Source organism: Tamandua tetradactyla, chromosome 14 (assembly GCF_023851605.1).
Source record: "Tamandua tetradactyla isolate mTamTet1 chromosome 14, mTamTet1.pri, whole genome shotgun sequence".
Taxonomy (NCBI): Eukaryota; Metazoa; Chordata; class Mammalia; order Pilosa; family Myrmecophagidae; genus Tamandua; species Tamandua tetradactyla.
The window spans coordinates 56,159,140-56,176,075 of record NC_135340.1 but is presented as its reverse complement, the minus strand read 5'-3'; the positions used below and the strand labels follow the sequence as shown (position 1 = coordinate 56,176,075).

At 37.3% G+C, this 16,936-nt stretch overlaps 1 protein-coding gene across 6 annotated transcripts in view; it reads right to left on the bottom strand.

Moving 5' to 3' along the window:
- Positions 1 to 393: 393 nt before the first annotated feature.
- The window catches only part of GANC (glucosidase alpha, neutral C), a 132,395-nt gene continuing 115,852 nt past the window's right edge, over positions 394 to 16,936 (bottom strand). Inside the window, exons 21-25 of one of the 6 annotated variants that reach the window (XM_077127557.1) lie at positions 16,847 to 16,921; positions 4,317 to 4,430; positions 3,268 to 3,380; positions 2,599 to 2,702; positions 394 to 1,967 (exon numbers count right to left, since the gene is read on the bottom strand). In XM_077127557.1, coding sequence (XP_076983672.1) covers positions 1,858 to 1,967; positions 2,599 to 2,702; positions 3,268 to 3,380; positions 4,317 to 4,430; positions 16,847 to 16,921 — 516 coding nt within the window. In that variant the 3' untranslated portion in view covers positions 394 to 1,857. Of the gene's footprint in view, positions 1,968 to 2,598; positions 2,703 to 3,267; positions 3,381 to 4,316; positions 4,431 to 14,190; positions 16,412 to 16,846; positions 16,928 to 16,936 lie in introns of those variants that run through there. The other 5 variants (XR_013162353.1, XR_013162352.1, XM_077127558.1 and 2 more) reach the window with 5 other exon arrangements.

Genomic DNA, 16,936 nt, shown 5'->3' with positions numbered 1-16,936 from the left:
GTTCCTCACTAACTTGCTCTGCTAGTTCTTGGTTTCCTTTTTCCCTACAGAATTCTTATCCAGAAGAACAGACATATATTATTCTGAAGATAGGTCTTAATCACTCAGCTTTAAATTCTTTTGAAACCATCATTTAGAATACATAATATATTAGGAAAACTTGAAGCTGGGAAATACGAATGCAGCTAAACAAAGAGTGCTTCCTTTCTCCCTAATTGCAAAAGTTAGAGAAATAGGAGCAAATAATCCATATGTATCTATGTAAGCTCATATATTCTGCAAAGCTCAAACTTCAACTGATAAAATGATAATTGTCAATGAGGAGATGTACACTGTTTACTGTGTTTGGAGGGTGGAATCCTAGGTCAGAGAAGCAAATCAGAAGCAAATTCACTCAATTCTTATTTTTTAATAAATTAAATCTATCAGTTAACCAGTCATAGTCAATAATTACTGAAAGCCAAGTATAACCACGCTCTGGCAGAAATAACTGTAATGTGCTTGTAAGAAGCACACAATCTAGTAGGGGAACAAGATAATGATGCTTAATATGTTCAAGGTCCATTCCTGACAAAGCTAAGCAGTAGAGCATATACAATTTGAGCTGGGCCTGTAAGGATGTTAAGATTTGCATAGGTGGAGGGAGGGGAGACATTGTGACCCAGGAAAAGAGAAGGCAAAAAGATGGCAGTTGGCAAGGTGCTAAGGGGAGGAAGCCCATAAGAACATGTGCATATTGGGGAGGGCTGAAAAGATGAGGTGACCCTAACAGGTGTCATTGTGGGCAGCACGGAGTTACTGGGGGCTCTTAAACAGAGAGTATCATAATGAATGTGGAACCCCGTAATATTCTATCCCCATGACAAACCATAATGGAGCCTGAGGCAAAAGAAAAAATCAGTAATACTGATCTTTACTAAAACTTTGATATTTTGTTCATCATAGATTTTTTGCATTAATTTTGATTTTTAAAAGTATTGCATTCACATATTACTGAACGAGTTTTTGGCACCCCTTAAATTTTGTGCCCAAAGCAAGTGCCACATTTATCTCATCCTTGTCTAAGCCCTGTTCTATTTCTGAAGTGTGGTGGTGGGGACCTGGTATTTATTTCATTATTATTATTTATAGCTTACTCATGTTATAAATATTCTTTGGTTAGGAGACAGTTTCTAATAAAAGCAATTAAGACCAAGAAACTAGAACTTTAATAAGATTAATTGGAACTTTTGAACCTGAGAAGCATAAAAGAGAAAAGAATTTGCTCTCCTAAATTAATCTCTAAAAGAGAATACTTTGTTGCTACCAAGTATACAGTGTTAGCTAAAAAGGACTGTTTTGCCCATGTCTGAGTAGATAAAACATAACTTGTGGGGGGAACCAGAGCCTGCAGTTCAGTTGGAGACAGGCCTGCAACAACTCAACTGCTACAGTCAGTTTGCCTCTGCCTCATGGCCTGAGGCAAGATGACAAATGGGTCCCAGGAGGTAGGTTTGGTCTACATCCTACATAAAACAAACCGCTCCAATCCGGCTCAACCAGAGGCCATGCAGCAGGCCATTACTTCACTTACTAGAGGGTCATGCCCAAGAGGCAATGGAAGATTCATGAACTCTCTAAATATCTCAGGACTACGTGTATTCAGGGGAAGAGGTGGTGTTTGACACAAAGAGTGTTACTAGTACTCTGAAAATTTTAAATCTGAAAAATATAAAATCTATAGTTCATTAGCATGCTGTATGGTGAGTAATGAAAGATTACCGTGAACAATCAGAGTGTAGCGCAAATCCCAGAAAAGGCCAGAGAAGGGACAAGCAGGCTGCTTCTTGCACTTCCTGCTTACTGGGGGCACTTCTTTCATTTGATGTGGACCTCCCAATCAGCACCAATGTTTAGCGAGAGCTTCTCCAGGCTCAGGGAGGATGTTCTGGCACAGTATGTAAAAGCCACAGGCTGTTCTTTCCCATCTACATATTAAGACAATAAAAGAGAGAATATTTGATGAATATCTAGGAGGGGAAATTCTTCTCTTTGAATCTGAAATGTTTTCTGACCCTATCATAAAACCGTATACCCCATTTAGGAGAATCCAAATTAATAGATAGCTTTTTTACCCATAGATTTCCAAGATTTTTTTAAAACATGAAACACTTCATTGTTTGCATGCAAGATTAATTGAAAAGAACCTGTAAAGAACGAAGTGATCTGTCTAAGGAATTTGTAAGTAAAAAAAGGATGTAAATCCCATTCTATACCATTTAATAAACTCCATAAATCTGGATATGTTTCCCCAGGGCTTCAGATATCTAAAGTTCAGTAAAAACAATCAGAAATGCTACAATATTATTCAAGCCCCAAACAGTTGCCCTTAGAAAAATATAAACAGCTTATAATAGGCAGCAAGACCAATTCATGAAGAGAAGAGCAGGACTGCCTTGCTCAGGCTGGAGACTAGTATGTTTGACTTCTATGCTTAAACCAAGCATATTACATCGGTTTGGGGACTAATCATCTCTTCACTGGAGATATTATATCATATTTTTATACACACATACACAACAAAACAAACAAAAAGGTATGAATGGCATATTTCCTCACCAGCTGAGTGGGTAGTTATAGAAGATGGCTGCTTCCTAAGGCCTAGGACCAAGATCTGCTCCACCACACATTTGCTGGGATAATGAGCCCTCTCACTGGCACAGCTGGAACAGACATAAATGGTATTAGGAGAAGGAAAGGAATGTGGGTTGGATTTGTCACTAGGTCAACATGTCCAGCCTTGTGAGTTCACCTTCCATCTGTCTCTATGCAGGTATGAACTATACAGGTATCATATTTAGAAATGAAAATGAAGAGATGAAAAAACGTAAGTCTATATGCCAAGGAATAACTAATTAGTGGACAAACCAATCTCCTCTAGCAAGCCATATGGAGAAAACACCAAAGGACAAATGTGATTAGGAACTGCAGTCAAAGTGTAAGAGATTGGATATTTAATGCATTATTGATTGGATGAATGAATGGAATTGATAGGAGCTTAGATTGTGTCCTTTATTTTTTAGAAAGAGTGGAGAAAAAAGGACACAAAGAAGATGGAGATAATAAGGAAACAATATTCAGGTGGAGTGATTGAAAAATGCTCCACAAATGGCTTTCACCATTCCTTTCTTTAAATGGCACCCTAAAACATTGGCTGTGCATTTGAGGATGCCAAAAGGACAGCATAATTTATTTAAGAAAGCACAGAGTTTCTTTAGCTGCTATTACCGGTTCATCAGGACACCTGAACAAAATGAAAACTTCCTGTGTAAGAACTGCTTCTTGTGGAGGTACTGGAATGAATGTCCATCGTCAAGATATAATTCACCCTCTGCAGAACCCTGGAGAGTGAATCACAGGTAGAAAATTGTGCTTATATAATAGCTTTATAGGAAAAGAACAATACAATTAAAAACTGTGAAAAATTATGCCAAACAAAAGTTTAATATTCAAGCTGTACAAAGTAGTCAGTCTAAAATACACTGAAAACCCAATCTCTTCTGGCTAGTAAAATAATATGAATAGGAAGTTCAAAAAGAGGAGTACAGTTAGGCACTGCTGAAAGAAATTTAAACTATAAAGTATGGTCAGTGACATATATCCCTGATATACATTCCTAGAATGTGGTAATAAAAGTTCTGAGAATGCTATAGAAGTTAAAAAAAAAATCAGTATATAATGGATGAAATCAACTATCTTTAGAAGTCCTCCATTTAAAGATAGTGTCTGGTTCCTACTGGAGAACCCTTTTGCATGTCAGAAAATGTCATAGCACTCCAACTCCATGTCCTGGTTTACATTTATTGACAATGCTTGATGTTCTGTATTTGTTCCATTGCCTCTCAGGGTTTAAGGCCCATAGCTGAGCCTGAGAAACATGCCTAGGTGAAACAGATGAAAAAGAAAACTGTAACTTACTTGATTATTTTACAGTATTCAAATAAAGGTAAAAATTTGTTTATGTTTGGGTCTGTACAATCCTGAACTAATCAATGCCAAGCTACGGAGTGCCAAGGGTTACAGCACCCCAGAAGGACATTTTTGTCATTTCAATACCTCATAGTTCCCTTACAAACAATCCCAGAAAGTTGGAGAAGCCGAACAATCATTGAGAAGTGATAAAAAATCTTGATTTCTAGATAAACATCAGATAAACAACATTCTCAGAGTTGGGGTTCACCACTTTTACATAGTTTCACACACTCAAAAGGCTATCAGTGTAAAGAGATACAGAAATAACAAATGAGACGTGCAAAGGTAACAGATTTTCCAAATACCTTAGTACTTAGAGCAACCCGGAGTCCATATGGGGAATCAGTCATCCAGCCAGTGGATTTTCCTAGTGTTGTCTTTACTGGTATCACACTTCCACCTCGTTGAAACACCGGTATCTGTAACACAGCAATACTCTCAGGGAAAGAATACCCCCCAAAAATATTCCGAAGTGGAATTTTAAAATGTTTCATTGAACAAATCCCATAATCTTTACAAGTATAGACTTAATGGCCAAATGTATTTGTGGGCACTGAGATGGTATTTCCAAATATGATAGCCCTGGCATTAAAAGGAATATAGTTCAAACATTTTAAAATGGTCCTTTTAAAAAAATGTTAGGGAAATTTCTCACCCTTCCTTATACCTTTTTTTTTTTTCTATCAAGGGCTGAACTCTATTTGCCTCACTTATTAATGGCCTTTCCTATTTTGTACTTTGTAATTTTCCTATCAATATAGTAAACATATTTTTAAGGTACTGCTAGATAGTGAATTTTCCTATCGAAGTGGGTAGAGACATATGTGTATAAAAGGTAGATGGTTTCGTGGCTTAGAAAGATGACTTTGTGACTATAGTCTACACCCTTCTTATGTCTTGCTTCTCTAGATCTTGACTATCTCGTTTCTGGGGGAAAATTTGTGAAACTGCTTCTGTTTCACAAGGGGGGCAATAATAACATGGCCCATCCCTACAGGTCTTCTAGGATGGAGTCCCCAGAAGGTAAACTCCAGGGGGTCTCCCAGTTTCATACTTTATGAGGAAGCTGTATTAATCTCATTAAGACTTGCACTTTGCTCTAAGTAAGTACAAGCTGGAGAAGAGTACAAGAATATGTATGAAGTTGGGAGTGATGGTAGATTAGTTAAGATGCCCACCCTCTACTTGTCTCACAGTTGGCAGGAAGAAGTAAATCATACCTATTTACCTCCCCAAACCTCATCCCCCACAGCCAATCTCTTTCTTCTAGTTTTCTATTTCTTCCCTAAAGAATGAGACAGTAAGAGTGGAACGGGCTCTGGGTTTGGGAGTCCAGAAGACCTAGGGGCTTGTCTCAATTCTGCCAAAATCTAGCTATGACCCTGGACAAGTAATTTAACTTCTCTGAACCTCCATTCCTTCACCAGCAGGTGTGGGGGATTAGAGTATATGATTGTTAAGGTCTCTGCCAGTTTGAAAGTATTATGTACCCCAGAAAAACCATGTTTTAATCCTGATGTAATCTTGTGGGAGCAACTGTTTCTTTTAATCCTGAGTCAACACTGCAGGTTGAAAACTTCTGACTAGATTATCTCCATGGAGATGTGACACACCCAGTTGTGGGTGTAGCCATTTGAGTCAATGGAGACATGACCCCATCATTTCAGGTGGGTCTTGTTTAGTTTACTGGAATCCTTTAAGAGTAAACATAATAGAGACAGAAACTTCAGAAACAAGAGAAACGACAGAAGCCTCAGAGCTGACAGAAACTTCACAGCACAGGTGACGCAGATGCTAAGTGGTGAACAGAGACATGGATGTTTGGAGCCCAGCAGACATTGCCATGAGATGTTAAGCAAGCAGAATCTGGAGAGAAGCCAAGGGAAGCCAAGAGATGAAAGCCAACCCTAGAGAAGCAAAGAGAGGAACTCCCACAGGAACAGAAGCTGAAAGCAATGGAGCCCAAGAGCTAGGGACTAGTAGGTGCCACCCACGTGCCTTCCAGCTGACAGAGGTGTATGAGACCCATGGGCCTTTCTTGAGTGAAGGTAACCTCTTATGCCTTAATATGGACACCTTCACTTCCTTAGAACTGTCAACTAGTAAATTAAATTATTAATTTCCCCTTTTAAAAAGCCATTCTAGTTCTGGTATATTGCAATCTGGCAACTTGAAAACTAACATAAGATCTTTTCTAGATCTTAAGGTTGATATCTAAAAAAATTTTCTTTATAATAGGTTTCACATTGCTGCTCATGACTTTTTAAAGTAACATTATCTATTTATTCATTTTCACAGTACTTAGAGCCTAAGGTAGCAGTTATGATAAAGATGCGGGAGAAAGCTTTTCTTTAGAAACTCAGAGCCTGGATGGAGCACTTTGATTCTAACATCGTAACTGATAACATTCTCTTGGGCCTAGAGGCCCAGGTGTAGGACATTCTGTATGATGTGTGATGACCATCATGTTTTCTCTGCCATTATTTTTCTCTGATGTACAGATGTAGATGCACGGGGAAGCGTTGTGTTCCCTGATGTTTCATATTGTGAAATAAGAATATATATTATTTTTAACTCTTTTCTCATTTTAACACAAAATTTGCAGTTTTAACCATTTTTAACTGTACAATTCAGTGGCATTAATTATAGTCACAGTGTTGTACAATGAACACTACTACCTATTTCCAAAATTTTTCATCATCCCAAACAGAAACTATCCATATTAAACAATAACTCCCCATTCCCTCCTCCCACAGCCCCTGGTAACCTCTAATCTACTTTCTGGCTCTCTGAATTTGTCTCTTTTAGATATTTTATAAAATTCATCCTTAAGTCAATTGAAATACTTTTCCTTTTATATATGACTTATTTCAATTAGCATAATGTTTTCAAGGATCATTCATGTTGTAGCATGTATTAGAACTTCGTTCCTTTTCATGGCTAAGCAATATTCCATTGCAAATATACATATATATATATATATATATATATATATATATATATCACATTTTGTTTATCCATTCATCTGTTGATGGACACAGGTTATTTCCACCTCTTAGCTATTATGAATAATGCTTCTATGAACACTTGTGTACAGAAATCTGTTTGAATCTCTAATTCCATTTCTTTTGGTTATATACCTAGGACTGGAATTGCTGGGTCATATGGTCTATATTTAATCATTTGAGGAACTGTTTTCCACAACTGCTGCACCAGTTTACATTCCCACCAGAAATGCACATTCAATTTCTCTACATGCTCGCCAACATTTGTTATTTCCTGTATTTTGATAATACCAATCCTAATGTGTGAAGATGCATATTATTGCGGTTTACATTTCATTTCCCTAATGACTATTGATGTTGATATATTTTCATATGTTTATTGTCCATTTGCTTATCTTCTTTAGAGAAATGTCTATTCAAATCCTTTTTTCATTTTTTTAAACTTTTTATTTTGAAATACTTTCAAACTTACAGGACAGTTATAAAAATATTCCAGAGACCCTAACATATTCCTACACCCCCAGATACCCAGATCCATCAATTTTACCATTTTGTCACATTTGCAGTATCATTCTCTATCTATCTATCTATATCTAATCTATCCATATCTAATCTATCCATTTTCTGAATACTTAAGTTATCATGCTCCATGAACACTTAATACTGCCATGTACAAAGTACAGTTGTCAAGTTCAATAAATATAACATTATAAAGCTATAGTCTATATTCCATTTTTTCATATATTCAAATAATGTCCCTTTGAGCCCTTTCTCTTCCTTTGCTAGGTTCCATCCAGGATCATGTATTATGTTTGTCCTTATCTATTCAGTTGTTCTTTTTTTAAATTAAATTGTGGGAACATATATACAACATAAACTTTCCAAGCTCAAACACTCCAAGCATACCATTTAATGGGATTAATCAAACTCATCACTTTCCTTCCATTACTAAAGCTTTCCCATTTTCCCAAACAGAAACCTTATAGTCATTATACATTAACTTCCCATTTGCCTTGCCCCCAACCCCTGGCAACCTGATCTAATTTCTGTATCCATGAGTTTTCATATTGTCTATTATTTTCTTTGCAGTTACCATGCAACTTAAATTTTTTAAAAACATTTTTATTGTGAAAAATATATACAAAAATGATAAATTTCAAAATAATTTTTTTTTCAAAATACATTTTAATACGTAGAGAATAAGTCTCAAAGCACGGCATGGATTATACTTTCATGATTTCAGGTATTTCCTTCTAGCTGCTCTAACATTCAGTAGTCATACTCATTTGTTAAATCCTATTTTCTCTGTTCAAACTCCTTTTTCACATTTGATCCTTCTCCCAGTCTTTAGGGATATTTGGGCAATGACTGCTCTAAATTCTTCATGTTAAAAGGGGTGTCTACCTTATGGGGCAGGGGGGGATGCAATTGGTTGATGTTCTTAGGGAGACTTCCTAACTCTGGGTTTCAGGGCTTATCAGGCCTAGGAACCATCTGGAGGTTTTAGGTTTCTGAAAAATAAGCTCAGTGAGTAGAACTTCCATAGAATCTCAGATAGAACCCTGGGTATTCTTTAGGGTTTATTGGAATACTGTTGTTTGGGGCTTGGCATAACATGGCAATTAGCAATATCCATTTGAAGCTTGCCTAAGAGTAACCTCCAGAATAGCCTTGAAACTCTATCTGAAATCTCTTAGCCACTGATGCCTTATTTTGTTACATTTCTTTCCCTTCTTTTTGTCAGGTAGGCATTGTTGATCTCATGGTGTCAGGGCCCGGCTCAGGCCTGGGGTCATGTTCCATGTGGCCAGGGAGACTTACATCCCTGAACATCATGTCCCATGCAGAGGGGAGAAGGGTAATGATTTTCCTTGCAGAGCTGGACTTAGAGAGAGAGGCTACATCTGAGCAACAAAAGCGGCTATTTGGAAGTAACTCTTGGGCATAATTATAGGTAGGTTTAGCTTCTCTGTTACAGAAATAAGTTTCATAAGAGCAAGCCTCAAGATCAAGGGCTTGGCCTATTAACTTTGGAGTTCCTTGTGTTTGAGAGAGTATCTGGGGTTTCCCAGGAGGGAAAGCTTAATGGTTCCATTTTTTTTCTCCAGTTCCTCAAGGGACTTTGCCAATACTTATTTTATTTTTTTGCATGGGTAGGCACCGGGAATTGCCAATACTTTTTAATTATCTGCGCAACATACTCTGGAATATCCAGATATTACATTAAGCTATACAGAATTGCAAGACCTTGTTCCCAATTCTAGGCTCCACGTGTTTAGGTCGTTTAACTGAACTGGCCAGACAGGTTCACTTAGATAGTGTGGGCTACAGAAAATTTAAGTTTTGGACAAAATAAAACTCTCTTCCTTTAGTATCATATAGTAGGTGAAGTTTTAAAATACAGACAATATCATCTTTTACCGTATATTCTGATTTACCTTAGTCCCAACCAGATCGATGTAGCTTAAATTTTTAATTTTTTTTACTGTATAGTATAACATATATACAAAGCAAAGAAACAAAAAAGCAACAGTTTTCAAAGCACTCTTTAACAAGTGGTTACAGGAGAGATCCCAGAGTTTGTCATGGGCTACCATACGATCCTCTCATATTTTTCCTCCTAGCTACTCCAGAACACAGGAGGCTAGAGAGCTTAAATACTTCATCATCACAATCAACTTTTTTCCTTCTTTTTTTGTGAACAATAACATATATACAAAAAAGCTATAAATTTCAAAGCACAGCACCACAATTAGTTGTAGAACATATTTCAGACTTTGACATGGGTTACAATTTCACAATTTTAGGTTTTTACTTCTAGTTCCTCTAAAATACTGGAGGGTAAAAGAGACATCACCTTAATGATTCAGCATTTGTATTAATTTGTTACGTCCTATCATCTACGTATAATTTCACCATCACCTTTGATCTTCCCATACCTCTCTTTGGGGTTGTTTGGGCTATAGCAATTTAAAATTTTTGATATTGGAAGGGCCTGTCACTATAATGGGGTAGGGAGATGGAAGATGTTCTGGAGAGGCTGGGCTAGGTTTCAGGGCCTATCTGGACCAGGGACCTATCGGGAGGTTGTAGGTTTCTGGAAAGTTACTCTAGTGCATGGAACCCTTGTGGAGTACTATAGATTGACCTAGGTGTTCTTTAGGACTGGTTGGAATGGCCCTGGTTGGGGGTTGGCAGGTTATGATAGGTAGCAAGGTCTACCTGAAGCTTGTGTAAAAGCAACCTCCAGAGTAGCCTCTCAAATGTATTTGAACTCTCTCTGCCACTGATACTTTATTAATTATATTTCTTTCCCCCATTACACTTCTTTTCCCCATTTTGGTCAGGATGGAATTGTGGATCCCATGGTGCCAGGTCTGGATTCATTGCTGGGAGTCATCTCCCACGTCACTAGCAAGACTTTCACCCCTGGATGTCATGTCCCATGTAGGGGGGAGGGCAATGATTTCACTTGCAGAGTTGGGCTCAGAGAGACTGAGGCCACATCTGAGGAACAACAGAGGTCCTCCAGAAGTAACTCTAAGGGCATGTCTATAAGTAGTCTAAGCTTCTCTGCTATCTACGTAAGCTTCACAAGAGTAAACCTCATGATCGAGGGCATGGCCTATTGATTTGGGTACTCCTAAACTTTGACAGAGTATCAGGGGATTCCCTGATGGTAAGGCTGAGTAGTTCCATAGTCCTTCTTCCCTCCCTCAGGGGACCCTGCCAATACTTTCTGATTATCTGCTTATTATACTCTAGGATGTTTCCAGGCATTACAATAATTTATACAGGATTAAAGGACCTCTTTCTTATTCTGTGCTTCCTGTGCTTCAATTGTTTAAACGAGCCATATGATGTAGCTTAAATTTAACCTCCTAAATCTGTAACAATGTCATTTGTTTTAGTATCAACTTACTTTCAACAGTGTATACAAGCTATGTACCTATATCCCTCTGTTCCCCTACCTTTCTGTAGTTCTTGTCACAAATTACATGTTATATACATTAGTCCAAAACCAGATTTATCACTACATTTTTATACACTTCCCCTTTAGAACCTGTAGCAAGTAAAAAGTGGAGTTACAAACCACAAATACAATAGTACTGGCATTTATATTTACCCATGTCATTACCCTCACCTGAGATCTTTATTTCTTTATGTGCATTCAATCTATTGTCTATTGTCCTTTCCTTTCAACTTGTAGTATTCCCTTTACCATCTCTTTCTGTTACTGTGGTCATCAGCTCTGTTTGCTTCCTTTTCATAATTTCTCTTTCTCTGTTGATAATCTTTGTGTTCCTCTATTGTTATTCTCATGTATTTTAGTTCTTAGTCCATGTTTTCCTTTAGTTATTTAAGCACACTTTTTTAAAGTTTTGTCTAGTATGTCCTAGATCTGGTCTTATTCATTAATGTTTCTAAAGCTTTTTTTAATCTCTTTTGCCTACACCATCATTTCCTGTTTCTTTGCAAGTTTTGTAACCTTTGTTGAAACCTAGACATTTTGGGTATTTAGGTTTGTTATCACAGTAATTTAGACTCTGAGGTATTTTTCCCTAAGTCTATATCCAGCTAGCGTTATGACAGAGCTTTCCTTTTTGCCAGAGACCAAACAAGAACAACAACAACAACAAAAAAAAAAAAAAAAAAAGAAAGAAGGAAAAACAGAAAACCCTTTCCCAGTCTTTGCAGGTTGTCCTATGTAAATGCTCTCCTTCAGGATTTATCCATATAATGAGTTCAGAGAATAGATCCAGGTCCAAGTATAGGTGCCTCCCTGACCCTTTTTGCTCAAGCATCTTGTCTTGGGCATGTGTGTGTGCCCTGAGAATCTTCCTATTTACTTGGTACAAATGTCCCTTTTTCCCTAGGAACCAGTTTCTTTAAATAGTACTGGGCATTGTCCTATGTCCAGCAGCTAGCAATATCTTGTCCCAGGCAGCACAACTTTATTACTCTCCCACAGTGTTCTACCTTTTACATGCAGGGCAAGTTCTAGAATAGCAAGTTCCTCAGGCCACCACCAACAGATTGGGCCAGACATTCATATCCCAGTTTGTGGACAAGGATTTCTCTGCTCTCTTTGGAACTAGAATCATGGATCTTTGCTGGGAGTGTGGGCTGGTTCTCCACCAAGCTGGTGAGGGAAGGGGCCAACCAGCGTGTCAGAAGATCTGACTGCTTTTAAGGAGATTTTTTCTTGATTCAGTTCTTGTTCTGTTATATTTTTTAAATTTCTCTTATTAATTTTTAAATTAAAAAAAAAATGACAAGAAACACAAACATTCTTAACATATGACCATTCCGTTCTACATACATAATCAGTAATTCACAATATCATCACATAGTTGCATATTCATCATCCTGATCATTTCTTAGAACATTTGCATCAATTCAGAAAAAGAAATAAAAAGACAACAGAAAAATAAAATGAAAACAGAAAAAAATATTATACATACCATACCCCTTACCCCTCCCTTTCACTGATCACTAGCATTTCAAACTAAATTTATGTTAACATTTGTACCCCCTATTATTTATTTTTATTTCATATATTCTACTCGTCTGTTGACAAGGTAGATAAAAGGAGCATCAGACACAAGGTTTTCACCATCCCATAGTCACATCGTGAAAGCTATATCATTATACAATCATCCTCAAGAAACATGGCTAATGGAATGAACACAGCTCTACATTTTCAGGCAGCTCCCTCCAGCCTCTCCATTACCTCTTGGATAACAAGGTGATATCTACTTAATGCATAAGAATAACCTCCAGGATAACCTCTCGACTGTGTTTGGAAATCTCTCAACCATTGACACTTTGTCTCATTTCATTCTTTCCCCTTTTGCTTGAGAGGGTTTTCTCAATCCATTGATGCTGGGTCTCAGCTTATTCTAGGGTTTTTCTCAATCCCTTGATGCTGAGTCTTAGCGCATTCTAGGATTTCTGTCCCACGTTGCCAGGAAGATCCACACCCCTGGTAGTCATGTCCCACGTAGACAGGGGGAGGGTGGTGAGTTTGCTTGTTGTGTTGGCTGGAGAGAGAGGCCACATCTGAGCAACAAAAGAGGTTCTCTTGGGGGTGACTCTTAGGCTTAATTTTAAGTAGGCTTGACCTATCCCCTGTGGAGTTAAGTTTCATATGAACAAACCCCGAGATTGAGGGCTCAGCCTATAGCTTTGGTTGTCCACACTGCTTGTGGGAATATCAAGAATTCAACTTGGGGAAGTTGAATTTTCCCCCGTTCTCACCATTCCCCAAAGGGGCCTTTGCAAATACTTTTCCACTCACTGATCAAATCACTCTGGGATTCATCAGGGCATCACTCTGGACAAACCAACAAAATCACATGTCCTATCCAAGGTTCCATGTACTTATGTTGTTCAACCAAGCTATCTACATAAGTTATATTAGGAAATGCACTAGTCAAGATACAAATTTTGTACCAAATAAACATTTTTTGCTTTAGTCTCGCATATAAGTTGAAATTTAAAAACATTAATTACCATCTATTTTCAGCCCCCTGCAGTAATGACATTCCTTTGTTCTTCCTCATTCTTGCCCTATTTTTGCAGTCCTTTAATTGTTTTCTGGAGCTTTGAGAGAGATGCTGGTTGTTTAATGTTTTTGTTGGGGGGCAGAGCCCTGAAGCATCCTACTGTACCATCTTGAACAAGCCAGGCCCTTTGTCCATTTAAAAAATGGACAACAACAAAAAAACAATCTTTCGTCTTTTTGTTATTGATTTATTGGAATTCTTAATTTATTCTGGATATTAAACCATTATCAGATATATGTATATGATTTGCACATATTTTCTCCCATTCTGTGGGTTGTCTTTTCAATTTCATATGCGCTTTAATGCACAAAAACTTTTAGCTTTGTGAAATCCAATTTATCTGTTTTTTCTTTTGTTGTCTTATCTAAGAATCCATTGCTAAAATCTAAGGTCATGAAGATTTACCCCTAAGTTTTCTTCTGAGAGTTTTATTTCTTATATTTAGGCCACTGATCCATTAAAAAATATATATTTTTATTGTAAACAACAAACAACATAAAAACATTCTTGACATGGTTACAATCAATGGCTCATAATATCATCACATAGTTGTGTATTCATCACCATGATTACTTTTTAAAATATTTGCATCTCTACAGTAAAAGAAATAAAAAAGAAAAAACTCACACATGCCATACCTCTTACCCTTCCTTCTCATTGACCACTAGTATTTCAATCTACTCAATTTATTTTAACCTTTGTTTCCCCTATTAGTTTATTTCTTACTCATATTTTTTACTCATCTGTTCATACCATAGATAAAAGGAGCATCAGACACAAGGTTTTCACAATCACACAGTCACACTGAGGAAGCTATATCATTATACAGTCATCTTCAAGAAACACAGGTACTGGAACACAGCTCTATAGTTCCAGGTACTTCCCTCTAGCCCTCTAATACACCATAAACTAAAAAGGGCATACCTATATAATGTATAAGAAAAACCTCCAGGATAACCTCCTGACTGTTTGAAATCTGTCCTCGACTGACACTTTATTTTGTCTCATTTGTCTTACCTCTTTCGGTCCAGAAGGTTTTCTTAATCCGTTGATGCTGAGTTTCAGCTCACCCTAGGATTTCTGTACCACATTGCCAGGGAGGTTTACATCCCTGGGAGTCATGTTATATATAGATGGGGGGAGGACAATGAGTTCGCTTGCTGTGTCAGCTGAGAGAGAGGACACATCTGAGCAACTAAAGAGGTTCTCTGGGGGTGACTCTTAGGCCTAATTTTAAGTAGGCTTAGCCTATCCTTTGCAGGGATAAGTTTCATCGGGGCAAACCCTAAGACTGAGGGCTTGGCCTATTGAGCTGGTTGTCCCCCACTGATTCATTTTGAGTTAATTTTTGTATATGGGGTGAGGTAGGAGTCTAATTTCATTCTTTTGCATGTGGAAATCCAGTTGTCTAAGCACCATTTGCTGAAGAGACTATTTTTCCCCATTGAATGGACTTGATACCTTTGTTAAAAATCAACTGGCCATAGATAAAACAGGTTTAATTCTGGACTCTCTATTATATTCCACTGGTGTATATGTCCATCTTTATTCCAGTACCACACTGTTTTGATTACTGTAGTTTTGCAGTAAGTTTGAAATTGGGAAGTGTGAGTTCTTCAAACTTGTGCTTTTTTTTTTAACTTTAAAATTTTTTTCTATTTTTATTGAGATATCTTCACACATCAAATCATCCAAAGTATACAATCAATGATTCCAGTATCACATGGTAGTGTTTATTTCACCATCATCATTTTTTAGAACATTTGCATTACTCCTGGAAAAGAAATTAAAAGGAAAAAGAAAACTTCCATACATTCCATACCCTTTACCCCTCCCTCTTACTGGCCACTAGTATTGCAATCTACCAAATTTTAAGGCTTATCACAGAGGTAGGTTAACTAAGTCAGTGTAGTATTGACAGATAAACTACTGACTGATATATATCAGCGGAATAAAACAAAACATCCAGAAGTAGATCCTTACAAACATGGGCAACTGACTTTTTAAAAAATTTGTGCTTCTTTTTATAGACTGTTTTGGCTATTTGGAGCTCCTTGCAAATTCCAAATGAAAACTGTGATCGGCTTTTCCATTCCTACAAAATTGGAATTTTGTTGATAAGGATTACGTTGAGTCTGTAGATCACATTGGGTAGTACTGACATCTTAATAATATTCTAATCCATGAATATGAATGTTCTTCCATTTATTTAGGTCTTCTTTAATCTTTTTCAGCAGTGTTTTGTCATTTTCAGTGCACAAGTCTTGTGCCTCCTTGGTTAAACTTATTCCTAGTTAGTTTATTCTCTTAGACTCTAATGTAAATGGAATTATTTCCTTAATTTCCTTTTTTGGATTCTTCATTGCTGGTGTATAGAAACATAACTGATTTTGCATGTTGATCTCACACTATGCAGCTCTGCTGAGTTTTTGTGGATTCTTTAGGATTCTATATAAGATAATATCAGTTTGCATTTTTTTCACATTTTTAATAGCTTTATTGATATAACTCATACACCATGAACTCCCACACTTAATGTGTACAATTAAGTGGTTTTTAATTTGAATTTGCTAGGCTGCAGAAACAGATACCATAAAATGGGTTCGCTTTTAGTAATGGGAATTTATTAGTTTACACGCTTACAATTCTGAGGCTGTGAAAATGTCCAAATCAAGGCATCGTCAAGATGATATCTTCTTCCTGAAGACCAGCTGCTGGTGATTCTGGACTCCTGTATCATATAAAATGGCAAATGGCAGCATCTTCTGGTCTCTCCCTTCTCCTCCAGGTTTTGCTGCTTTCACCTTCTTGCTGCTGTGACTCTGTCTGAATTTCATTCTCTTATTAAAAACTCCAGTGAGAGGATTATGACTTATTCTGAATGAAGTGGGTCATATCTTAAGCTAAGATCCTACTCACCATAAGATTGTATTTACAATGGGTCCATACCCACAGGAATGGATTGACTTTAAGAACATATTTTTCTGGGGTACATACAGCTTCAAACAATCACATTAGTATACTCAAGAGAACTAATAACCATCAGCATGATTTATTTCTAAACATTTTCACCACTCCAGAAGGAAACCTGTACCCATCAGCCATCATTCCCACTGCCCCCTCAATCATCCCCATGGCCCAGTCCTAGATAATCACTACTTCCTGACTCCATATGTATGTGTTATAATGTAGCATACTAATGTCCTTGGTTCCTTCTACATAGGTGCAATAAGTAAAATTAATAGTATCAAAATAACTTACAGTGTCCAAAGCTACTGGGATCTTCACAGTGTATGCTCCTTTCCAATAGGCAAATGTCTGAGAGTCATACCAGACCTAAAAAGGAACAGA